The sequence below is a fragment of the Pygocentrus nattereri genome, chromosome 27 (assembly GCF_015220715.1).
Source record: "Pygocentrus nattereri isolate fPygNat1 chromosome 27, fPygNat1.pri, whole genome shotgun sequence".
In the NCBI taxonomy this organism is placed as follows: domain Eukaryota; kingdom Metazoa; phylum Chordata; class Actinopteri; order Characiformes; family Serrasalmidae; genus Pygocentrus; species Pygocentrus nattereri.
This window is the reverse complement of record NC_051237.1, coordinates 17,237,501-17,263,588: the sequence shown is the minus strand read 5'-3', so window position 1 is coordinate 17,263,588 and position 26,088 is coordinate 17,237,501. Positions and strand designations below refer to the sequence as shown.

Below are 26,088 nucleotides of genomic sequence, written 5' to 3'. Positions count from 1 at the left end.
ACTATCAAATTGCTCCGCGTAGTTTTATGTAAAATAAAGCACATTTACACGCTCGGAGGAAGCTGAATATTCTTGGAAGTGTCTTCCTCCAGATCGATAATCAAGAGTTTTGGGATAAGGTCTCATTTTTTTCAAGAATATTAATTAATTTTTATGTTTATTTTCATTTCCGTTTTTATAGCATCCGAGCTGCGTTGCAATTGGCCACATCTCGGACATCAGTTTTAAAATCTTATCTTAAATTTTTGCAGGCAGACACAAAAGGAAATATGAGCAGTGCTTATCAGAGTTGTGCTTCTCTATGTGGGATGTATAAATACATGATGATGAAAGTTTTCTCCTGAACTGCTGCTTTTTCAACTTCTCAAGTTGAAATGCAAACCAAACTTTCAGTTTTACTGAAACAACAACACTTTCCCTGAAGTGTGGTTTTTCGACTAAACTCCTCTCGCTGTAAATATTAGAGCACTCAGCGTAACTGGTCTACATTGATGAACGGCGCACGATATTCTGGCTCCAGGGTGTTTGAGAGTGAATTGTGTGATCATGGCTGAGAGCTTAGACTAGGCTTTGTAACTGTAGGGCAACATCACAGTTAAACGTTATGATGATGGATCATTCGATATAATGTCCTATAAACAACCACAAATCTTTAGTAGCACCACAGCTTTTGCAGAACGAGGCCTTTAAGATTCAACAAAGCTTAGGAATATCTTTGTAAGGTGGCAAGAGACTGAATACTTCGAGGAAACTCTTTCGAGGAAAAGTGTTAAATGCGTTGTTTAGTCTTCGGTTACATTGGCTTACTGCCTTGTTTCTTGATCTGTAGCTCATGGCTTCATTCAGTGTTGGTAAAGTTGACCAGCCACAACACGGTTAGTGCAGCAGGCGAAGTCAAGAAAAGCAGAAAGGAAAGTCCATTTTGTAATAGTTTGATCGCAGCCTACGTTAACTCGATTTAAAGAACACCACAATAAGTATAAAGTAAATAAACGTAAAAATTTACAGATGTATGAAGTAAGTCTAAGTCTAAAATGCTTAGTAAGTAATATACATAGTTGTTACATCTTGAGCCATATAAACTATAGTCCAAGGTATTCTGCCTGGATCTTGAAACTAATTATTTTGTATATTCATATATTATTAATTTCTCTTTTTTTTGTAATTAATGCAATGTTTTCTCTTAGGGAAAATGGATTACTCAGCATCTGGGGAGTGCATTCTAAATGGCCATAAAATACTATTTTCAAAGGAAGAAGCTCACAACAGTGATGAAGTAGAAATACACTTATCTGCTCTCAAATGTCACACCTACAGAAATAAGCTTCTTTTGATAACAAGAACATTCTTTGAAACACTTATTATTGGCAAGCATTACAATGAACTCGGTACTTTTACTGGTTAATCAAAAAATGTTTGGGTTCGGTTGATAAAAGAAAATCCCATTTTTTTTCATTTCACTGCACAGGCTACTTTGATACAGAGACTAAATAAATAAAATAAATCTAATCTAAATAAAACTAAATAAATCAACCAACAAAAATCAAGAACAAACAAAGTCACATGGCACAAATAAAGAGAAACAGATTAACAGCGAATCTTTGAACATTTATAGTAATAGGGAACCATTAAGTGAATTATTTAGAAATATGACAGCAAAGAATTCCTCTGAGTATTTTGAATACGTCACCATTCAGCCCCCAAAACCCTGAAATTAATTCATGCTGAACAAGAAAAAACACAGATTAACGTTTCACGCGCTTATTTGAGCTGAGAATGTTAAATGTATTTGTACAATTGTAGATCTGTTAAATTTAGTATTTTGTTACCTACCCTCTGAAAGGAGGGCCTGTCTCTGTCAAGCAGCTAATCTTTCATCTCTGGAGCGTTTTCGAGGTGTGCCGGGTGTGCCGGCTTGGTTCGCGGTATAAAAGAGCGATTCCCTGTGACATTTTACAGAAGTCCTCTTCCAAAGCACTCTGTAACCATGAGCCTCACCGCCAAAAACAAGGACACCATCAAAAGCTTCTGGGCCAAGGTCGCCCCAAGAGCTGAGGAGATCGGTACCGACGCTTTGTCTAGGTAGGAGGCCTGATTCATCCATTTCTTCTCTCTGTTTACTGTCCAGTTTCTCTTCAGGTCTGACAGTAAAGTCTGTATGTGTCCGTGCAGGATGCTGGTCGTTTACCCGCAGACCAAGACCTACTTCTCCCACTGGAAGGACCTGAGCCCCGGCTCTGCCCCAGTGAGGAAGCACGGAAAGACTGTGATGTCTGGCGTGGCAGAGGCTGTCAGCAAAATCGATGACCTGACCAACGGACTGCTCACCCTCAGCGAGCTGCATGCTTTCCAGCTGCGCGTTGATCCAGCCAACTTCAAGGCAAGTTGTGTGACTCTTAATGCTGCCAGTTCCTTCTCGATTCCCGCTCATCATACAGCGTTTTAATCGGACCTTTCTTTCTCTGTAGATCCTGTCCCACAACTTGCTCGTGGTTCTGGCCATCCAGTTCCCTGACGACTTCACTCCTGAAGTGCACGTGGCCATGGACAAGTTCCTCTCTGCTGTGGCCCTGGCTCTCTCTGAGAAGTACCGATAAGCTGCCGAGCTCACATTAGACGCCCAGCCTGTCTCCTTAAGATCCAATAAATGGTTCTGAATGATCTAAATAAAATATGTCTGAACTTTTATTTTACCATTAACACTCTTTGTGTGAATTCATATCTTATGGAGTTTCCAGTGTTTTTAGAGAATGATTATCACTGAATGAAGGAAAATGAAAACTTCTCAAACACGCAGAACACATGTGCACTGATGCGTAAGAAGGTTAATCAGATTAAATTAATTTAATTAATTGCAATCTAAACAATTAAACCACTTGGAGGCTCTTAGTGGGTCAAATTCTGCAGTGGGACATGACGACATCATCACAATGCTGAACGACGACTAAACCGTTGTATTTAGCCGTGTACAACACACCAATGAAAAACTGGCGCTGACGTTTGTACTGGAACACAAATCTCATCATCCATACCTATATCTAAATACAATCTATCCACGTCTTGCAAATGTTTCACGACTCTAAACATTCATTGATTAATAGAAATGAAAATTTGTTACAAACACAGAATTGAATGTTCAGCACAGCCTAGTTAAATAACTGAAAGCCCTCAAAAATCCTTCAACAATTTATACCAATAAGCTTGAAATATGTAAATTAAACAAGTTAGTGTATTTTTAGTTGTTAAATATATCTGATTGATAAATACTTGTTTTCCTCTTTATCAGTAGTGTATATTATTAGTTTATAGTGAACTGTACTGCACTGTAAACTGTGACCAGTTGAGTTGGGCAAATGTTGAGCGACAGGTTTTCATAAATATATTAACAAATGAATTTCAAGTCTAAATCATCTCTTAAAAAAATTAAATTCTTTGAGTAAAATACCAATTTGTTAAACTATAAAGTACTTAATACTGTAATGTATAGTATTATGATTTACAGTGACCAGATCAACATGGAAACAACAGTTCGACTTTTCTGAGAACAGTTTTATGTATATAACTTTGTTTGTTACACCGCATTGTTATTTGATTATTAAGGACATTTATTGTGTATATAGTGAATTTTACTCCAGTACTTCCTACATACCTCGTTAACATGCAGACAAATGTTCTACTCTTGTGAGGAACATTTCTGCATATCAGCACCAGGAGCTTTGAGCGGACGGATATCTCTGGTTGATGGGTACAGTTGTAGGCAAGTTACGAATAATGACGAATCCCAAATGACACCGTTTCTTGTCTTTTTAAATTAAAGTTTTGGTATGTTTTATGTCCTTTCTTCTCTTAAACCCTGCCGCAGCTATTTGTATTGGTTGGTAGTGTTTCCGTTTAATTTAAACTTGATCAGACAAAAAGAACTGCTCCAGACATAAAGGGATAAAAGCAAGCTTTGCGGTGCTCACTCGGAGTTTTATTTACACGAATTACTACACATCGAGTTTCATGCAGCAGCTCTTACCTTGTTAACATGAGGCCAAATATTGTGCTCTTTTAAGGAACACCTCTACATACAAGATCCAACACCACTGTCACTGAATGACATCACTGATTGGGGGGTTTCAGTCGTAGGCAGAATTATAAAGCAATGCGCAACTCCATATCCGATTTATATTATTATTATTTTTTTTTTATTCTTACGTTTCTGCCGTTTCTTTGCTGCGTAACTACCCATCTGGCATTTTAACGTTGAATCAACGTCAAATGTTATACTTCAATAAATGTTGGATTTGGTGTTGATTTTGAAAAGTGAATCAACGTTGATATGCCAACGTTGTTTCAACGTCATACATTCAACCTTGAATAAACCACAAAACTCACGTTCATGATGCTCAAAATTGCATGGGAGAGAGGAAAAAAAACAACTGTATGTCACAATGAAAAAAGAACAATTTTTTTTTTCTCTCTGTAAATTTCTTCTCTGAGAACATGGAACAGCAGGACTACAAACAAAATGTCCAGCAATTACAGGGTATCGAAGAACTTGCATCAGGCTGAGTATAAAGAATGTCAAAGATAAATCTTATTTCTTGCGGCCACCACCCAACCTCTCCGGTGCATACTTGAGGTACTTAGCAATCGTGTCCATTGCCTCCTGTTGTGTGATTTTGTGTGTGCTGAGAACAGTGTCTAAAGAGGAAAAGCAAACCGCAGGTTAGTTTATAGTCAAATACTGTACATCCTGTGTACAGTGCCAACAATTTTTAAAAAACTGTACATTGTTATTCCATTAGGATATTTTTTTTTAGATCATAAGTTGCAAGTCAAAAGTGTCTCAAACCAGAAAATTACTTTAGTTCTCTGCTCATCTTTTAATATCACGCTGGAGTCATATTCTGTCCCGCATCGCGATACATCCAAGAATTTAAAATGTGACCCACCCCTGTTGTTTACCTTAGTTAATTGGTCAATGGACAGAGTAAAAAGTTCTGGAAACTATAGTGACAGTTCTATAGACACAGAGGGAGAGATCTTTGGCCCAAGAAAAAGGAAAAAAATCAATTCTGACAATCTACTTAGACCCTAATTAACATTTTTCTAAACTTACCACAGATGACATTGCAGAGCAGAGACTCTGAAAATGGCAGTTTCCCACATTTCCATTTTTAATCTGGACATGGATGACAATGGCAAACCATCTACACTAAAATTTAGGAGTATGTCGTGTCCTCCGGTGAACTCGCGTTGATACCGTGAACATATTTTCACTCACACTCAAGACCATAATATAGATATTGGCCACCACATAACTAGTGTACTACTTGGCGAGGAGTTCCTAATAGTGTTCTTGCATTTTTAGGCAGTCGGTGTCCATGCTTTCTCAACAGAGAGAGGAGGGTGTCAACAGGCACTTTATTCTCAACCGCCCATTAAGCCAACCCCCTTTTTAAATCAAGTAATTCGTCTGAGCAGGTTCAGGATAAAACAGGTTCGAGGATAAAATATTTGCATACACCTCAGAAAGTATGTAGCTGCACTCCTGTACATACACACAGACATACATACACACATACACACACACACACACACACACACTCCAGGGTAGTTAATTTTGCGATGTGGTGCAGCCTATTATAAATGGTAAAATAACCGACATTATTGTTCAGTCTTCTTGTGAAAGGTAATCCCACGCGATCCGCAGATTATAGTAGCCGTAAACTGCACAAAATACTGGCATTATTGCTCATTATTGAGTTAGGTCTGGTGGAGCCTTCAGTGAGGAGACCCATCCAATAACGCGGCGACGCTGCGCTCCAGTCCGGAATGAGGCGTCTATGTATACATGTCTATGATCTGTCCCCTCTCTGCACACGCAGTGCCACGCATTTAAAACACGGCGCATCGGCTATAATACCACCATCATATGCTTTGTAATTCTACACACATGGACTACAAAAAAACATGAAAAAAACTATTTGGTGGTCCACTTTGGCTTCCTATGAGAAACTATATTAGCAACCAAACCTAAAATGCAACGTTACTGACGTCAGCGCTACAGGTCCGGGTGTTCCGTCGAGTTGTGCTACGCATCGATATTTGCTACTTTGCGCTTTTGCGCATGCGCAGACGCACAGCCTTGTCATAAATTTCCACGCCCATTAATCTATGCTCCCTTTCTGTCGAGTATACGTTCAGGTGAGTAATTTCTTATCTTTTTTTATTGTTTCCTGACCTATAAACATTTATATAGGCTCCTTAATAAATGTTTTGCATCCTGCCTGCTCTCATCGCACTTTTCTGCAGAATGTAAAAACTAACTGATAATGGTTTGTATACAGAAGTTATAATAAAGAAGTTATAATAAACTGCATATCCATGCTTCCCTTGTCCATACGGTGCACACAGAGTAAGTAGTGATGTAAAAAGATATGGGTCTGTACTGGAAGCATTTTTCGATAAGGGATGCACTATTTGACATATGATATTAGTCTATCGAGATATGCTACACATGGAAAATATTTAATAAGGAAGTTATAATGGATTTAAATGGATTAAAAAAATCCATGCTTCCCTTGTCCATACAGTGCACGTACTTGATTTTGTAATTAAATGCGTCATAATACTGAGTTAGGCTCTATTTAATGGGAAACACACAACTGGAAATGAAAACCGATAAGGTAGCATTTCTCGATGGAGTAGCACAGTCTGCTGACGATTAACGCTACGGTAGCATTTTTCGACAAAGCAGCACAATTCGACAGAACAACGGCGTCCAGGAACGCAGTAGCAGCTAAAATTAGCTTAAACTAAATCTCACACAAACTAGCCTCATAACACACTAGTAACGTTAAATGAGCAGCACACACTTAGGAAACCGCAGTAGCGACCGCAAAAAGGCAAACGAACATCTAAACTTGTAAAAATATCGAATTTTCATCCACTCGTTTCTAATTTTTGCTCATGCTAGCTAGTCAGGCGTCCTCACAACACCTAGCCAGGATAGCTAACCAGCTAGCGTTACTGGGGTCGCCTTTTAAATAACTCTATGTGTAATTAATAAAATTATGCTCCACGGGTATTGACTAAACTTTGACTTTGCTAACCTTAGCTAAACTTTAAAAGATGCCAAGTGAGCAAAAAAGCCGAACTCTCCCAGCCACGTCACACCAACGGTTATAAAACGGTGCCAAGCAGCCAGGGGTGTCACTGTATAAGGTCTCGCGAGATTATCTCGCCGCCGGCTCTGGTGGAACAGAAAAATGCCTTGATATTAATATATGATGCGCTATAATAACGCGAATATTATGTAAGAAGAAAAATAAAAAGGGACATAAATATACCTTTACATTTCACGCCCTCCACCTGCATCACTGATGACTCCCAGATTCCCTCGCGTGATCACATGACACACGCCGTTGCTATGCCTGATTTCACTCCTGCTCTATTTAAACTTGTTCATTTGTCATTGCGAAGTTTTGTTTCTGCCTCAAAACATTCCGAGCTGTTTCATTGCCTGATATCTTCCTGGTTGTTTTAACATTGTTTCAACGTTGAAACAATAACAGACATTATTTCAACCACATTTCAACGTTGAAGGTCGGTCGTGTGCCAGCTGGGTAGTCCCGCAGTTTGAGATATCGACGCAGTTCCAACTCCAGATTGTCCGGCCCGGTTGTGTGACGCCTGCTTGTGTGCAGCTTTTTGATGGGATGCACGGATTCCGAACAGCGGCCCAAAATGTGGGAATTTTTGTCCCATTGAAAATGAATGGGGAGGCTGTTGGCAGGTTGCCAGACATGATATCACAATGGCCCCCTCTCTCACATAACACCTACAATCCACGCACGGACCTCAATGTCTCACCTACTCCCAGCCTGATTCTCAGCAGCTCTGTTAAGGGTTAACTGCTTTTAAGGTGGAACTGCACCAAGACAGCACTGGATTTTAAGGTGGAACGTCTATTTAAGGTAGAACTAGCATTACAATAAATTTAAGGTGGAACTTCAATTAACATAGCGCTATGTTTAAGGTGGAACGGTTATTAACATGTCACTCACATTAAGGCGAAACCTCAATTAACATAGCAACAAATGTAAGGTGGAACTGCTATTCACATAGCACTAAATATGAAACAGTATTTAAAGTAGAACCTTTTTAAGGAGGCACAGGACCTAAGGTGGAACTTCAGTTCACATAGCACAAAATTAAAGGAGGGACAGGATTTAAGGTGCAACTGCTATTCACATAGCACTAAATACGAAACAGTATTTAAGGTGGAACCTTTTTAAGGAGGCACAGGACTTAAGGTGGAACTTCAGTTCACATAGCACACAATTAAAGGAGGCACAGAATTAAAGGTGGAACTTTAATTAAAATAGCAATAAAATTAACGTGGCACTGATTTTAAGGATGAACTGCAATTAACCTAGCAAAAATTTTAAAGTGGCACAGAATTTAGGATGGAACTCTCTTTAAGGTAGCACACAATTTAAGGGGGAATTTTAATTATCATAGCACAAAATTAAAGGAGGCACACAATTTAAGGTGGAACGTTAATTAACATAGCAATGAAATTAAGGTGGCACAGACCTTATGGTGGAACTTGAAATGACATAGCATTAAATTTAAGGTGGCACAGTGTTTAAGGTGGAACCTTTTTAATGAGGCACAGATTTTAAGATGGAACTTTTTGTGAGTTGGCAGACAACTTAAGGTGGAACTTGAAATGACATAGCATTAAATTGAAGGTGGCACAGTGTTTAAGGTGGAACCTTTTTAAGGTGGAACAGACCTTAAGCTCAAACTTTTTGTGAGATGACACAGACCTTAAAGTTGAACTTAAAATAACATAAGTACGAAAGTTAACGTGGCACAGTGTTTAAGGTGGAACTTTAATTAACATAGTGATAGAATTAAGGTGGAACCTTTTTAAGTTGGCACTAATTTTAAGGCGGAACTTCGGTTAACATAGCACAAAATTAGAGGACACAGAGTAATGTACATGTAGTCATTCAGCGCAGATCCACAAGACCAAATCCACCGTGTTACTGACCCGCACTCTTCCATATGTAGTTTTTTTAATCTCTCATTCCTTGTGTCGACTTCCATAGTATCCGCTGCGCAACTATCCTGCGTTGCCTTCAGGAAAGGCACATTTCTAGTTCTATATACCCTCGTAAAAGAACAGAGTTTGTAGATTTTCTGAGGGAAATTTCTGTTAGTTTGTTACATGTCTGTGATGTAGTTAGGACAGGGCCTAACCCCTAACTAATGAACATCACCCTTAAAGCTGAATATGCATAGGTGTGTGTATGTGGGTACGTAGAAGTACTTACCTGTTACTGCCTGTGAAGACGAAACAGCAAAAGGGGACGGCAGGGAAACTGATCACCTTATCCTTATGGGGAGAAAAGGGGGATCTATTTCCCATCCGATACCCTAGTGATGATGAAAGGAAATAGTTATGATGTTATGAAGTATTGGCCAAAGCAATGATCTTACTGGTGGCTGGTTGCATAACCCGGGTTGACCATGTACAACGCTATTGTTGTTTTTAAATGTAAGTAACACAGATCAGACCACATAGTGGGGAATGGGATCCCCAAGGGCGGGGCTTAGTATATAAAAGCTGGGGGTCCCTTAGAGAGGGACTACCTCTCCATGACCGATACAGAGAAGGCTAGCTGCCTGTAGTGTTTACGGGAACGCATATGACGCTTAGTTTGCTATGTAAATGCTTTATTTTCCGTTTATTTTTTCTTGTACAGTTTTTTTTCCATGTCTCTCGTTTCGTAAATAAACCACCTGTTAGTGCACTCCATCTTCAGAAAATAGGGCGTTTGTTATTACATTACTATTTTTTCCATCTGGACCTGTTTACTGAAGTTAAGCCATATATCTGTCTTTAATGCCCGGATGAGACTACTTGTTTTATTTATTGTTAATAATTTAAAGTCCATTCGGTTCTTGTAATAACGTGTCATTTATAAACAGGATAAGCTGCAGCACCACAATCACATGTAAACAAACGTACCAGATCTATTGATTCGTTGGAGATGTTTGAGTAACACACTGGGGCAAACACACGAACAAACCCAAACAATGCTTCAGTTCTGATGTTGTTTATTTGCTTTAACTGCAAAATACAGGCTCGTTTTAAAAGAGGAAACATGACACGATACTCAAAGTCCATTCAGCGTCTAGTGGTACTGCTTTCTCAAAGCAGCGGTGACGACAGCCAGGAACTTCTGGAAAGCTGCCTGAACCTCAGCTGTGAAACCACTCCCCATTGTAGAGGCAACGACGATGGTAAGACAATCAGCCAACAGCTGTGAGAAGATAAAGAAGAAGAAATATTAGTGATCTTACAGACATTAAGCGGAACTAAAACGTTGAACAGAAGACGACTAGTAAAAGACATCATTCCTGATCTAAACTACAACGGCGCTCACCCTGAAGTTGTCGGGGTCCACGTGCAGTTTCTCAGAGTGCAGCACGCTCAGTTCAGCGTAGGCAGCCTTGATGTTGTCCATGTTCTTCACAGCTTTGTCCAGACCACGGAGCACAACTGCGCCGTGAGCAGCAACCAAGGGGTTTCCTGCGATAGCAGCGGCGTTGTACAGGTTTCCAAACTTAGCGAAGTACCTTTGAGTCCACGGGTACACGACCAGACACCTGAGTAGTGGGACAAAACATAAATAGACGGTAAGGAATGAAATAAGAACGAAGTCTTTCATTTGTCTAAGTATGATCTGAAGATGATTTTCAGAAACGTACCTTGTCAGGGCGTTGTGTCCCACGGACTCATAATCCATTTTGGAGAAGATGTCCTGGATGGTAGCGCGCTCGAATTCTGTCCACTCAACCATGTTGCTGACTTGGAAGGTTTCTGTGTGTCCTGATGAGGAAGAACCCTTTAAGATGAGAGTCTTGGTCTGCAGCTTATATACCCATAAGCCCACCCCTCCCAAACCCAGCTGACTAACAGTTTCAGTGGGTGGATTCAGGTCTGATAGGGTGAAAGATTAATATCAGATATGTTAGTGTACTTTTTAAAACGCTGTCATGGTGCTTGTAAAAAGTAACGAATATCATAGCTTTGTGGTGGGTTCTTAAACGTGTACGACTGAGAACTGCAGGATTTGAGAACCGGACGAATTCATGTTCATTTAAAATATTATCTTCCAACCAATTTCCTTTAAATTGCAAACAGTAAAATCGCCAGTGTTTACTGCCACTGAATACTCAAATTTGGTCCTGGATTTCGGGGTCCAGCATTGTTTGGTAATGTCCTTTATTAGAGAGATTTAAACACCATGTCTTTATCCGCAGTGGCAGAATTTCTTTTTACTGCCCCAACATAACAGCTTACTGAGCCTTTACAATCTGTCTGTAAGGTCAAAGCAGAGGATTACAAAATAAAATGTAAGTAATGTAAAGGATTTTGGATATTATGTCATGACTAAAAGGTAAATTGTTTCATGTTCTCAATCAGTCTCGACATTACAAATATTAGATATATTGACTTGATTTAAGATCATTCCACTTGCATGTCTTTTTCAGTTCATTGTCCAAACAGCATGCTTAAATCATCACTCATTAAAGTTGCTCATTGTTCTTAAATTCACTTGTTTATGTAATTTGTCACACAATATAACACTTCTGTCTAAATAACTGGCGGAAATATGCTCTATGAAATAGCAGCCATCTTCAAGCCTGAAACGCGCTTGTAGATGTTCCAGTTTTGACCGTATTGAGACTAACACGTTAATCGGAGTCAGTTCCGCTGGGTTATAGGAGCTGGTTTTAGACAATTAATTTTAAACCTCTTGATATTTACGATAGAATAGTTTGATTAAATCTGAACCTTTGTGAAAAATATATCGGTGTGAAAACTCTAATCTTCAATATTATTAATTCCTTTTTGTGTGTAATTTCATTTCATTTTTTATAGCATCCAAGCTGCGTTGCAATTGGCCACATCTCGGACATCAGTTTTAAAATCTTATCTTAAATTTTTGCAGGCAGACACAAAAGGAAATATGAGCAGTGCTTATCAGAGTTGTGCATCTCTATGTGGGATGTATAAATACATGATGATGAAAGTTTTATTTTCAACTGCTGGGTTTTCAACTTCTCAAGTTGAAATGCAAACCAAACTTTCAGTTTCACTGAAACAACAACACTTTCCCTGAAGTGTGGTTTTAGAATAAACTCCTCTCGCAGTAAATATAAGAGCAATCAACGTAACTGGTCTACATTGATGAACGGCGCACGATATTCTGGCTCCAGGGTGTTTGAGAGTGAATTGTGTGATCATGGCTGAGAGCCTAGACTAGGCTTTGTAACTGTAGGGCAACATCACAGTTAAACGTTATGATGATGGATCATTCGATATAATGTCCTATAAACAACCACGAATCATTAGTGACCCCACATCTTTTGCAGAACGAGGCCATTAAGATTCAACAAAGCTTAGGAATATCTTTGTAAGGTGGCAAGAAACTGAATACTTCGAGGAAACTCTTTCGAGGAAAAGTGTTAAATGCGTTGTTTAGTCTTCGGTTACATTGGCTTACTGCCTTGTTTCTTGATCTGTAGCTCGTGGCTTCATACAGTGTTGGTAAAGTTGACCAGCCACAACACGGTTAGTGCAGCAGACGTAGTCAAGAAAAGCAGAAAGGAAAGTCTATTTTGTAATAGTTTGATCGCAGCCTACGTCAACTCGATTTAAAGAACACCACCATAAGTATAAAGTAAATAAACGATTTACAGATGTATGATGTACGTCTAAGTCTAAGATCCTTATTAAGTAATATACACAGTTGTTTAATCTTAAGCCATATAAACTATAGTCCAAGGTATTCTGCCTGGATCGTGAAATTAATTAGTTTGTATATTCATATATTATTAATTTCTTTTTCTTGTAATTAATACATTGTTTTCTCTTCGGGAAAATGGATTACTCAGCATCTGGGGAGTGCATTCTAAATGGCCATAAAATACAATTTTCAAAGGAAGAAGCTCATAACAGTGATGAAGCAGAAATACACTTATCTGCTCTCAAATGTCACACCTACAGAAATGAGCTTCTTTTGATAACAAGAACATTCTTTGAAACATTCATTATTGGCAAGCCTTACAATGAACTCGGTACTTTTACTGGTTAATCAAAAAATGTTTGGGTTCGGTTGATAAAAGAAAATCCAAATTGTTTCATTTCACTGCACAGGCTACTTTGATTCAGAGACTGATCAAATAAATCAACCAACAAAAATCAAGAGCAAACAAAGTCACAAGGCAGAAATAAAGAGAAACAGATTTAAAGCGAATCTTTGAACATTTTATAGTAATAGGGAACCATTAAGTGAATTGTTTAGAAATATGACAGCAAAGAATTTCTTTCATAAATATTTTGAATACGTCACCATTCAGCCCCCAAAACACTGAAATTAATTCATGCTGAACAAGAAAAAACACAGATTAACGTTTCACGCGCTTATTTGACCTGAGAATGTTAAATGTATTTGTACAACTGTAGATCTGTGAAATTTAGTATTTTGTTACCTACCCTCTGAACGGGGGGCCTGTCTCTGTCAGGCAACTAATCTTTCATCTCTGGAGCGTTTTCGAGGTGGGTCCCGGGTGTGCCGGCTTGGCTCGCGGTATAAAAGAGCGATTCCCTGTGACATTTTACAGAAGTCCTCTTCCAAAGCACTCTGTAACCATGAGCCTCACCGTCAAAAACAAGGACACCATCAAAAGCTTCTGGGCCAAGGTCGCCCCAAGAGCTGAGGAGATCGGTACCGACGCTCTGTCTAGGTAGGAGGCTTGATTCATCCATTTCTTCTCTCTGTTTACTGTCCAGTTTCTCTTCAGGTCTGACAGTAAAGTCTGTATGTGTCCGTGCAGGATGCTGGTCGTTTACCCGCAGACCAAGACCTACTTCTCCCACTGGAAGGACCTGAGCCCCGGCTCTGCCCCAGTGAGGAAGCACGGAAAGACTGTGATGTCTGGCGTGGCAGAGGCTGTCAGCAAAATCGATGACCTGACCAACGGACTGCTCACCCTCAGCGAGCTGCACGCTTTCCAGCTGCGCGTTGATCCAGCCAACTTCAAGGCAAGTTGTGTGACTCTTAATGCTGCCAGTTCCTTCTCGATTCCCGCTCATCATACAGCGTTTTAATCGGACCTTTCTTTCTCTGTAGATCCTGTCCCACAACTTGCTCGTGGTTCTGGCCATCCAGTTCCCCGACGACTTCACTCCTGAGGTGCACGTGGCCATGGACAAGTTCCTCTCTGCTGTGGCTCTGGCTCTCTCTGAGAAGTACCGATAAGCTGCCGAGCTCACATTAGACGCTCAGCCTGTCTCTTTAAGATCCAATAAATTGTTCTAAATGATCTAAACAAAATGTGCTTGAACTTTTATTTACCATTAACACTATTTGCTAATCTTGTTTATGTCTTTGTCTATGTTAGGGAGTTTCCAACACATGAGATGCCCATAAATGTTCTCAAATATGCCAAAAACTTTAGAAAAATCTATTTCGTTATTTCTTTTCAATGATGCAAATGTGAGTTTAGAGTGAACTTTACTGCGGCTCTGTAACGTGTTACAGATTGAGTTTACTTAAAAAGTAGGGATTCAGGGTACTACACATTTCTATAATAATTAACGATTTGAACTCTACAAATGTGTTTTCTGAAAACTGAAAATCTTTGATAAAATAACGAGTTGTTCTATAATCAGTATAATCAGTATTTGCTAACAAATATTCCATCCATCCATTTTTTAAACCACTTCTCCCTCAGCGTCGCGGGGGGTGCTGGAGCCTATACAAATACTAATAGTGTCCTATTGTAATTCTCAATGGTCAGGTTAACGTGTGGATAACAGAATATTTCTTATGAGGACAAATATCTACTCTTTTGAAGTGCACGTCTTCATATCCAATTACTAATATCATTCATTTGGAATGATATTACGGTTTGGAATTTTGTGAATTTTGATGCCAACAACACATTCCAACAAAAGTTGGCACAGGGGCAACAAATGTCTGGTAAACTTGTGTAATGCTAAAAATACACCTGGTGGTTGATTGACAACAGGTCAGTAACATGATTGGATATTACGAAGAGCATCTCAGAGAGGCTAAGTCTTTGAGAAGGAAAGCGGAGGAGGGGCTCACCACTCTTTGAAAGACTGCACAGGTAATTATTGCAGCAATTTAAGCATAACATTTCTCAGCATAAAATAGCAAGGGCTTTTTTTTATATTTTCATCAACTACGTACATAATATCAAAATATCCAGAGAATCTGGAGAAATCTCTGTATGCAAAGGACAAGGACAAAACCAGAATTTGCTGCCCATGATCTTTGGGCCCTCAGACGGCACTGCCTTAAAACCAGACATGGTCATTTAGTGGAAATCACCCCAGAAACACTTATATAAACCACTGTCTGTCACCAACTGAAAACAATTGGTGCATTATGAAATAAAAACAGGACAAAGGCAACCTCGAACTTCTGAGAACCTGAAATCCTATGTTAAGCAAGAATGAGGTAATATTTCACTTTTAAAGAAAACAGGTGGTCTCTTCAGTTCCAAATGCTTACATATTGTTGTTACAAGAAGATGTGATGAAACACAGTGGTAAACATGCCCATGTCCCAACTTTTTTGGAACGTGTTGTTGGCATCAAATTCAAATTGAATACATCTTTTAAAAAACAGCACAACTTGTCACTTTAAACATTTGATATGTTGTCTTTGCTGTATTTACATTTAAATATAGGATTTACATGATTTGTATAGCATTGCATTTTTTATTTACATTCTGCAGCTTCCCAACAATTTTGGAAATGAGGGGTGTAAATGCCCCATTAAAATGACATAATTGGTTGATTATCTGATTGAAAAATGTATTTTTCCCCCCTAAACCACACGACAGCTATTCGATTTTGTTTCCATTCAACCAAAGTATTGTTGATCAGACAAACACTACTTCAGACAAATAAGCAAGCTTTGCGTTGTTCAATAGGGTTACATAACTTTTGATTAAATGCAGGCAGATTAATAAGGTTAACACACACACACACACTTTCTAAGCCGCTTTTCCCTCAGGGTCGCAGGGGGTGCTGAAGCCAATCCCAGCGGTAAGGTTAAAACAGAAAATGTTATACTTTTAGTATATAATTATATTTCCTTTGATGTGATATTACTTGTTTTATTCTTCCTGAACTTCTTAATACCAGTTATTATTAGTCATGTATTTATCTTTAATACCTGTAGGAAAATTCGAAACTTATTGAATGGAAATAATTTAAAGTGCATTGGGTTAATAACGTGATCTTTTGTTACAGTATAATGTGCAGCATCATATTTATTTGCAAAGAAGCGTAACAGATTTTGCACAATAGAGATGTTTGAGTATCATAAAGCCACACACTGCACCAAACACATGAACAAACACAAGCAATGCTTCAGTTCTGATCTTGTTTATTTGCTTTAACTGACAAAAACAGGCTCGTTTTTAAACAGGAAACATGTGATGATTCTCTTTATCAGTCAAAGTCCATTCAGCGTCTAGTGGTACTGCTTTGTCAGTGCAGAGATTACAACAGCCAGGAACTTCTGGAACGCTGCCTGCACATCAGCTGTGAAACCATTCCCCAGTCTACCGGCAACGACGATGGTAAGACAATCAGCCAACAGCTGTGAGAAGATAAAGAAGAAGAAATATTAGTGATCTTACAGACATCAAGCGGAACTAAAACGTTGAACAGAAGACGACTAAAAGACATCATTCCTGCTCTAAACTACAACGGCGCTCACCCTGAAGTTGTCGGGGTCCACGTGCAGTTTCTCAGAGTGCAGCACGCTCAGTTCAGCGTAGGTAGCCTTGATGTTGTCCATGTTCTTCACAGCTTTGTCCAGACCATGGAGCACAACTGCGCCGTGAGCAGCAACCAAGGGGTTTCCTGCGATAGCAGCGGCGTTGTACAGGTTTCCAAACTTGCCGAAGTATCTCTGAGTCCACGGGTACACGACCAGACACCTGAGTAGTGGAAATAAAAACAGCAAGTGTTACGAAGAACGTCTTTTTTCCACATACGTCCGAACTAAAGTGATCTATGATTCACATAATCGCATAAGGTACCTTGTCAGGGCGTTGTGTCCCACGGACTCATAATCCATTTTGGAGAAGATGTCCTGGATGGTGGCGCGCTCGAATTCTGTCCACTCAACCATGTTGCTGACTTTGGAGGTTTCTGCGTGTCCTGATGAGGAAGAACCCTGTAAGATGAGAATCCCGGTCTGCAGCTTAAATACCCATAAGCCCACCCCTCCCGGACCCATCTGATTGGATGAACGTCTCATAGGGTGGGTCAAGTCACGTCAATCCGAAGGATTTTCAAGGTTCAGTTTTCTTTTGAAATGTCGTCACTCGGTTTGCCGACGCATGCAAAATCCTTCGCTGAAAACAGCTGGAAGATGAATTCAACGACTTTACAAACTACATTCACTGCTCATCAGTCTTCAGCTAATGGTCTAAAATATTTTCAAACTGGATTATTTCATTACCTTGTAATTGAAAAGGCTTCATATTGGAAGTCTGAAGTTTTATCGCACCACTCGACATCGGTAGTATCCCACTGAATGCGGTCCCAGCGGGCATCGGGCGGAAGGCAGGATATACCCTGGACAGGTCGCCAGTCTGTCGCAGGGCAGACACACACAATCACACACACACTCACACCCAGGGGCAATGTAACATCAGTGTTTTTGTCTAGTTAATTACTGTTAAAGGTTATATATGTGGAAATATAATTTCTATATTTCAACATTTACCAAAAGGGCTGTGCAAAACCTATAACCGCATAAACCCAGAAACTTCATAAGGACTAAACCGAAAAAAAATCCACATAATCCAAATTAATAAAATAACTCGATTTCTGGATATGGATCTAATATTTATTGGCTATTTATTTTCCTCAACAAACGTAAAAACTAGCACACCACCAATACAGGTAGCCTGTACGTTCAGTTGAATATTGGCTCGTGCACGAGATGCACCAATGTATCGATCCAAAGTGAAAAAGTAACGCAATTTGGCTTTAAAACAATTCAACAAATACTGTCACTAAAGTTGCTGCTTTGGCGTGGATCTGTACATATCTCTTCATGAAATTAAAATGTGTTTTCAATAAGCTACAAAAAACACGATGTGAAAATAGCCTTTAGGCTACTTTATCTATACATGTGTGTCGGTTCTACACAGAAAGAACACATGCATGAACACGAATCTTTCCAAAAGTGAGCAAGCTTGACAAATAGATTCGTGACGTATTTTGTTTACTGTCCATTCAGCATGTACGTGTTCCAGCTGTCAATGTCTTAAGCTATGCGTAAGAATCAGTTTAATTTTATTTTATCTTACCAGCACGAGAAGTGAATCTGTTAAGATGGTCCCGCCGAGTACAGCTTGCAAATATGAGCCACCATGTGCTCAACAAACCGAAGCAGTAGACGCAACGTCACGAAACATGAAATGTCCACGGACACCCCTCGGCTATCAAATTATTCCATAATTAATATAGCTTACATACGATGTGTGTTATGGGTATAGGATATAGCTTATGTGCACTATACCGTGTCACTAACAAGCATTAACATGAGGCAAAGTTTGGACAAAGACTCGACCTGTCATCATTGTACTAAGCAGCAGAGCCCGCGACACAAAACTGTCATGATAAGTTATCCTTTTCAATTATTATTCAGAAAAATTCAATAACTGCATGTGCGACAATGCACTGTGACTGAGTTATTTATATGTTAAAGGAGTGTGAATTAAAAGTTTGGAGCCGCCAGTGGGTCCTGACCATTTCACGGATTTAATGTTGTTTCATAGACCGATCCAGCCCAGACGAGCATGGTTGGTCACCAGCAAAACCAACATATGTTTTGTTTTGCATGCGTGGTTATGCTGGATGACCAGCCAAACCAGCACCAGATCAACATAAACCAACATATGTTGACCAACATAGATTTCACGCTGTTTTTCAGCAGAGGAATCAGCGCATTCCTGAGAAAATAAGTGTAATGTCGCCCCCTGTCTGTCAGATGCATTAAAACAAAAACATGGACAGAATGTACAAGAGGTACTGCTTTTTACCAGCATTCCTGGCAGTTGGTTAACAAGGCAATGGAAGCTCTCTCTGTCTGGAGTTCACTGCCTGCTGCGTTGTGTGAGGCTAGAAGTGTTCATTTACAAAATGATGAAATGTAACATACTTTAATGAACAAGCTGACTATCCTGTTGCATGTCGATCTTCCAAAAAGCTGCAACAAACTGCATGGTTCGTCAGTCCAACCTAAAAAAAAAACTGCAAGTGGTAACAAGCAAATTAACTAGTTTAATTCAACCTAAATAAATGCTTTGAATAAACTATGCTTTCAATTAAAGTTGAATGAAACCAGTTCAACCGCTTTTGTTACCACATGAAATAATCTGTTTTAGGTTGAACTGACGAACTATTTTTATAGTGTACGAAAAAAACAAAGGTTTTGTGAGACAAGGAAATGATTTTTCACTTTTATTATATCTTTCCTTCTTGTTCATCATCTGACCAAAATCACAAGTGAACATACAAAATTACTTTTCAATTGCATTGTATTTTTAGAGATCATTATATTTATGGACAAAAAAACTTAACTAATCACAATTTAATACCAGTTCAAATTTTATAATTCACGAAAGATTTAGATACATGAATGAATGATACATGACTTTCATGACGTGTTCCCAAGGCTACTTGGCAACACCTTTTTCCTTTACACAAATCACAAAGCCTTGTGGCTAAATATCAATGTCTTTATATAAAATGTCAGTCTTTAGGGAATAAGTACCCTAAGGCTTAAAAACACTAATGTTAACGATTGTTTGGAAAGTTGTGCTACAAAGGTTATAACTGTAGTAGTCTAAACCAGACGATACAGCGCAAAACATCATACTGATAAAAACAACAAAGTTGGCTGCACGGGGCATTCGGAGGGTTGAAGCAGGATTAAGCACAATGAGACTTTCTGCAGCTCGGGCAAGTGAAGCCTTATTTACAGAAACAGTACAGAAAGTGAAAGGAACATGTTTTCCGAGTTTTATTAGCCTGCTTTATTCTAGACCGGATAACTGGTGTTTTATACACGCACAAATCGTTTTGAATAGGATTAAAATGAACAACTTACACAGATAGAGAAACGTGATTCGTCTATGCACATAATACGTTTCCATTGCTCCAGGCAGTGGCGCAGTGCGCTTTTCACCACTCCATCAAACGCTTGGCACTGTTTGGTAAGGTAAGGCTTGCATGCAGCTGTGGACGGCAGGCCATGGAAGCCTATGCCATAAAGTTCCTGGTGCACAGTTTGTGTGCTGCTGTTGATGCCAGAGAAGGTTTGGAGCTCTGTTAGTGAGTCAGCAGAGCTGTTTTATGCCATATGTGCCTCAGCACTCTCTGTGATAGGCTATTACATGGTCTGACACTTCGAGTTGCTGTGGTTACCGTCCCGGTCTGTTTTCAGTGGGTTGTTTGAGCAATAACCCCCCACCAGTAGGTGGCAGTAAAGCGTCATGGTTTGCAACGGTTTCCTAACAGCAAAAAATCCGAAAACACAAACTAAAACCGGTGGAATATTTAATACAAAATTACGGCTGCATGCTGAAGGCACAGAAAGCTGACGCTTGACGTGCTTTTACCTTTACATAATTTGAAAGTGAAGGTATAGGGAGACGTAGGCTAACTAGGTGATGACGACAGGACGTGTGCCATGCATAGTTCTTTAAGCCAAAACTAACCGGATCAAGTGTATACAGTGTCAGTAACTTGGTCTGGAATTTTTTCAGGTTATGTGTGTTTGTGTGAATATTTTGACCTGTTGAGATTATTTTTCTATGGTTTTATTCATTCTTTTAATTGTTTCTTTTTTGTGTTCTTCCAATTCTGAAGAAAAAAATAATAATTATGCAATCCTTTCGAAATTCCCTTTTTAGTTTATGAGGTATGTCACATCACAGAAATTACAAATGGGCACATAAGGGTGTCTTTGAATTATCAGCGTAATTTTATGAGCTGGTACAGCTGTGGACGTGTTTTCAGTTCCAGACTTTGACAATATTTGGGTGAGAGTTAAATTTTGTTGTTGAAAGTGAGGATATAATAATATTAATATTAATATTAATATTAATATTAATATTAATATTAATATGAATATTAATATTAATAATAATAATAATAATAATAATAATAATAATAATAATAATAATAATAATAATAAATAGCTGTGGGGATTGTTAAAAATATTTCAGATGAAATGTATATTATTCTTTATTGTTTTCGTTTAGTTTTTTGTAACTGTATATTTATTTTTGACCGCTTGGTAGCGCTTCAGAGAATAAAATTCGTTAAGGCCCTGGTCAGGAAGTGGTGTATGGCGGGGGGAAGAAGGTAAACAGTATTTTTACCGCGGCCCTTTGCTGCTAAGATTGAGCACTCCTTTATAGGCCAAGCCAAAACATTAAATAAAAAAAAAGATTCAGCAAAAAATAAATCACGTTTAGACACATTTCCACTGTCCCCATGCAGTAGATCAGCCGACAAATGTTTGGTGTCCAAATTATTCTTTGTCATTTTATTGCTGTAGCTACAATGCTGTGGAACACAAACAACATGGTAAATATTAAAATGCCCAAAATACATTGCATATACAAATAATAAGAGTTAATTTAAATGTATGTTTTAAGATATCCTCATTTTACTCTTATTATTATTATTATTATTATTATTATTATTATTATTGCCTCTGAAATCTTGCTTTCGATTTTGATTTTCAGCACACGTTCACAGTGGATGGGTTTTAGAAGAAGTAGTTTAGCTGCACTCTCTATTGGTCAACTGATTTGGAGTGACATTCACCGTGAATCGCCTCCAGCATAGTGAAACATCTACTGGGTGCTGCATTGGGCAGGTGCTTTACTGGCATAACAGACATCATTAGCAATGCTTGTCATATACATTTCAAGTCATTTCTGTAACACATGTTTATGGGTCATATGTTGGCCTGTGTAAAACTATATAATTTAACTTACTTGTTCACAAATTAACAAAACTGTACCAGCTTTAAGGTTTTTAGATGCTGGCGCTAATTAACCTAACAGTGTCTGCTAAAAGCCTAACTAGGCTAGCCATACTGGTAATAGAACTAAACAGCTCAAATATCTAATGTTAGTTTACTGTATTAATGCGAATGTAGTGGTTGGAGCAGCAGCATTGGAGCCTATTTCAGTGATAGACATGTAGGAGATCCTGTAAAAATAAGACAAAACTGACATAACGGCCAACCAGGACATGTCAACTTTATTATCCTTTGTAGAGATTAAACAGGACCATCTAACAACTCTTATGGCAGCAGTAACTTGAAGCTGGCAGTATTTAGATGTATTGTCCACTCTTTACTGTATTTAGCCAGTGATATGTTACTCCATTCCACAGTAATGCAGATTCAGTGATTTCCTGGCCCAACACACATGATCAGCTTACAGAGGGCTTAGTAATTAGTTTATGAGCTGGATCAGGTGTTTTAAGGCAAGAAATTTAAACATTTTAAACAGTGGCAAGTTAGCCCTTCTAGTTAGACCTTTAGTAGACACTGCTAGACTTAGTTAGTAGCTTCAACCATAACACAGGATGAAATAGGACCCTAGCACATATTACATTAAAAAATATTTCCGCCATGTCTGAGGCAGATTGAGGCACTCAGAATGGGCGTGGCCACATGTTCCAAAGACAGGTCAAGTCATAGAGAGTACAGGAGAATGCATGCCACTAAGACCAACCTCCTGCTAAAAGGTGTTAAATGTCAAGAGCAAACTAAATCAGCAGAGTGAAAATGAGTAGTGATCATACGTACACTATATTACCAAAAGTATTCACTCACGCATCCAAATCACAGAATTCAGGTGTTCCAATCACTTCCATGGCCACAAGTGTATAAAACCAAGCGTGGTACCTTGATAGGATGCGACCTGTGCAACAAGTCCAGTTGTGAAATTTCCTCACTACTAAATATTCCACAGTCAACTGTCAGTGGAAGCGATTGGGAGCAACAGTAAATCGAAGTGGTAGGCCACGTAAAATGACAGAGTGGGGTCAGTGGATTATGGTGCCAACTTGGTTGCCAATTTTCTGCAGAGTCAATCATTACTGCCTCCAAACTTCATGTGGCCTTCAGATTAGCTCAAGAACACCGTAGAGAGCTTCATAGAATGGGTTTTCATGGCTGAGCAGCTGCATGCAAGCCGTACATCACTAAGCACAATGCAAAGCGTCAAATGCAGTGGTGTAAAGCGCCTCCACTGGACTCTAGAGCAGTGGAGACGTGTTCTCTGGAGTGACAAGTCATGCTTCTGCACCTGACAATCCGATGGATGAGTCTGGGTTTGGTGGTTGCCAGAAGAACAGTCTTGTCTGACTGCATTGTGCCAAGTGTAAAGTTTGGTGGAGGGGGGATTATGGTGTGGGGTTGTTTTTAAGGAATTGGGTTCCGCCTCTTAGTTCCGGTGAAAGAAACGCTTAATGCTTCATCAGACCAATAGATTTTGGGCAGTTTCATGCTCCCAACTTTGGGAAGATTTTGGGGATGGCCCCTTCCTCTTCCAACCTGACTGCCAACCAGTGCACAAAGCAAGGTCCATAAAGACATGGATGAGTGAGTTTGGTGTGGAAGAGCTTGACTGGCCTGCACAGAGTCCTGACCTCAACCCAATAAAACACCTTTGGGATGAATTAGAGCGGAGACTGTGAGCCAGGCCTTCTTGTCCAACATCAGTGTCTGACCTCACAAATGCACTTCTGGAAGAATGGTCAAAAATTCCCATAAACATACTCCTAAACCTTGTGGAAACTTAGAGGTCTACATCACAATTGTATTATATAAGTCTCTAATGTTTGTGAGACTTGTTATATATTATCTAGACCTGTAGCCATTTTAGTGAATCAAGCACCACTCTGATATGACTAGTTTGCATGTGGTGGCCTAATTGTTGACAATTATTCAAGTTTTTAAATAATTTTGACATTTTTTATACCAATATTGTGCAAATATCTTGAAAACCCACAGACTAGTTAACAATTTTAAATAAACGTTTATGGCCAATTACCTCAAAATTTTTGAGCAGAGAGTGTTTGACAGCATTACAATAATGGAAGAGATTAAATACAAAAGAATTTTCTTCTTCTGGAGATGGTGGCCAAAACATAAAAATAAATAAATAAAATTGCACCAACACCATGCCAAATAAGGGTGTCTTAGTAGTGTGGAGACCCTCCAAGTTTGGTCACTGGATGGCTAAATCTGGTGTCTCCTCATATTGTTTTAGCAGCGAAAAAGAATAAAAAGAAACATCCTAGCAATTTCAAGGTAATAAACAACAATGTGAAACCGTTACTGGATTTAGTTTAGATTTCAATATTAATTTTCTGCTGAAAGTAAACAAATTATTAAATGATTGATTAAATACAAATTTATATAAAATCAACACACAGCCATGCAGTCTCAGTAGACATTGGCAGTAGGTCGGCAGTGGCTAAGCAGCTGCACAGAAGCCTAAGATCTCTATGTACAATGCCATGTGCTGTCTGCAGTGGTGTAAAGCACACAACAGTAAAATCTGGTGGAGGAGGGATAATTGCTGTTTTTCATTGTTTGGACTAGGCTCTTTAGTTCCAGGAAAGGTTACTGCTACAGCATATAAAAACAATTTAAACTAAATGCTAAAAAAATTGTGGCAACAATTTGGGGACCCCACATGGCCCATCTAATTACTGCCTTCAGTCCTTGATTAGCTAAAGTACTACTTTTTAGTTAAAAGTGAAATATGCAAGAAAATGCTTTATGTAACACACTGACTGGCCACTTCATTAAGCACAACTTTTATTGTATCTTCAGCCATTGCCCATTTTATCAGCATGACTTACCATATAGCTGCACTTTGTATTTTTTCAAGTACAGCCCGTTTTTCAATTACAACCTTTGCATACTGCATACTTTGTTAGCCCCCTTATACCCTGTTCATTAATGGTTCGGACACCAACAGGCAGAGGTGTCAAATCCAGGTTCAGAAAGTAAAAATCCTTCCCAGGTTTTGTTCCAATAGGCTGGACATCTCTGCTGGTGGTGTGATCTAACTAGAGAAGCCAGCCTGTTGGAACAAAATCCTGGGAAGGACTTTTACTTTCTGGACCTGAATTTGACACCTCTGCCAACAGGATACCACAGAGCAGGTATTATTTGGGTGGTGGATCATTCTCAGCACTGCAATAATAATGACGTGGTGGCAGCGTCATAGTGTATGTTGCACTGGTGTGAGTGGATCAGACGCAGCAGTGCTGCTGGAGTTTTTAAACACCGTATTCATTCATTGTGTACTTTATTAGACACTCTCAAATTTTTGGTCCACCAGAGACAATACCTTGTCTGTTGCTGCATAGTTTGTGTTAGTCATCCTCTAGTCCTTCATCATTGCTCACAGGATGCTGCTCACAGGACACTGTTGGCTGGATATTTTTGGTTGATGGACAATTTCAGTCCAGCAGTGACACTGAGGTGTTTTAAACTCTAGCAGCACTGATCCACTCATCCCAGCATGACACATATTAACACACCACCACCACCACCACATGAGTATCACCACAGTGCTAGTAATGATGGTCCTGTGGAGGTCCTGATCATTGAAGAAAAGTGTGTACCTACAAAGTAGGTTTGCTTATGGATAGTGGCCAGTCAGTATATCATTGCCATAGTAACAAACGGCCATGATCTGTGTTGCTGTGGCATTCAGAGAATGACAGTTTATTGTGAGCTGGAAAAAAATGTATTTGCTCATGTATACCATATGACTCCATACTGCCATTAGTTAATTGGTTAAATTTCATACAATCATTGTCACTGCTTCAGTGTTCAGCGGCCGATTAAACATAGCAATAGCCTCTTTAAGTAGATAGGCTGATTGATCATTAAAACATGTGGGTTA

The 26,088-nt window shown here is 39.2% G+C and overlaps 4 protein-coding genes across 7 annotated transcripts; 2 read left to right on the top strand and 2 right to left on the bottom strand.

Moving 5' to 3' along the window:
- The first annotated feature begins 1,981 nt into the window (after positions 1-1,981).
- On the top strand, positions 1,982-2,597 carry LOC108440212 (hemoglobin embryonic subunit alpha-like). The gene is made up of 3 exons (XM_017718978.2): positions 1,982-2,082; positions 2,173-2,380; positions 2,469-2,597. Exons 1-3 carry the CDS (start codon positions 1,988-1,990, stop codon positions 2,595-2,597), a joined length of 432 nt encoding a protein of 143 aa, XP_017574467.1. The 5' UTR covers positions 1,982-1,987.
- Positions 2,598-10,105: 7,508 nt separating this feature from the next.
- LOC108440253 (hemoglobin subunit beta-2-like) lies at positions 10,106-10,900 on the bottom strand. The gene is made up of 3 exons (XM_017719038.2): positions 10,777-10,900; positions 10,452-10,674; positions 10,106-10,328 (listed from the first exon to the last, which is right to left on the bottom strand). The coding sequence occupies exons 1-3, from the start codon at positions 10,866-10,868 to the stop codon at positions 10,200-10,202; spliced, it is 444 nt and encodes a 147-aa protein (XP_017574527.1). The 5' UTR covers positions 10,869-10,900; the 3' UTR covers positions 10,106-10,199.
- A 2,756-nt stretch (positions 10,901-13,656) lies between these two features.
- Positions 13,657-14,370, top strand: LOC108417889 (hemoglobin embryonic subunit alpha-like). The gene is made up of 3 exons (XM_037535493.1): positions 13,657-13,821; positions 13,912-14,119; positions 14,208-14,370. The coding sequence occupies exons 1-3, from the start codon at positions 13,727-13,729 to the stop codon at positions 14,334-14,336; spliced, it is 432 nt and encodes a 143-aa protein (XP_037391390.1). The 5' UTR covers positions 13,657-13,726; the 3' UTR covers positions 14,337-14,370.
- Positions 14,371-16,482: 2,112 nt separating this feature from the next.
- On the bottom strand, positions 16,483-20,529 carry LOC108440213 (hemoglobin subunit beta-2-like). 4 transcript variants are annotated; one of them, XM_017718979.2, is made up of 6 exons: positions 20,247-20,529; positions 19,296-19,375; positions 17,586-17,718; positions 17,161-17,281; positions 16,836-17,058; positions 16,483-16,715 (listed from the first exon to the last, which is right to left on the bottom strand). In XM_017718979.2, the coding sequence occupies exons 1-6, from the start codon at positions 20,290-20,292 to the stop codon at positions 16,587-16,589; spliced, it is 732 nt and encodes a 243-aa protein (XP_017574468.1). In that variant the 5' UTR covers positions 20,293-20,529; the 3' UTR covers positions 16,483-16,586. The 4 variants fall into 4 exon arrangements, with proteins under 4 accessions (XP_017574468.1, XP_017574469.1, XP_017574472.1 ...); XM_017718980.2 differs by lacking the exon at positions 19,296-19,375 and having other exon boundaries at positions 20,247-20,527; XM_017718983.2 differs by lacking the exons at positions 17,586-17,718; positions 19,296-19,375 and having other exon boundaries at positions 20,247-20,522.
- Positions 20,530-26,088: the final 5,559 nt, after the last annotated feature.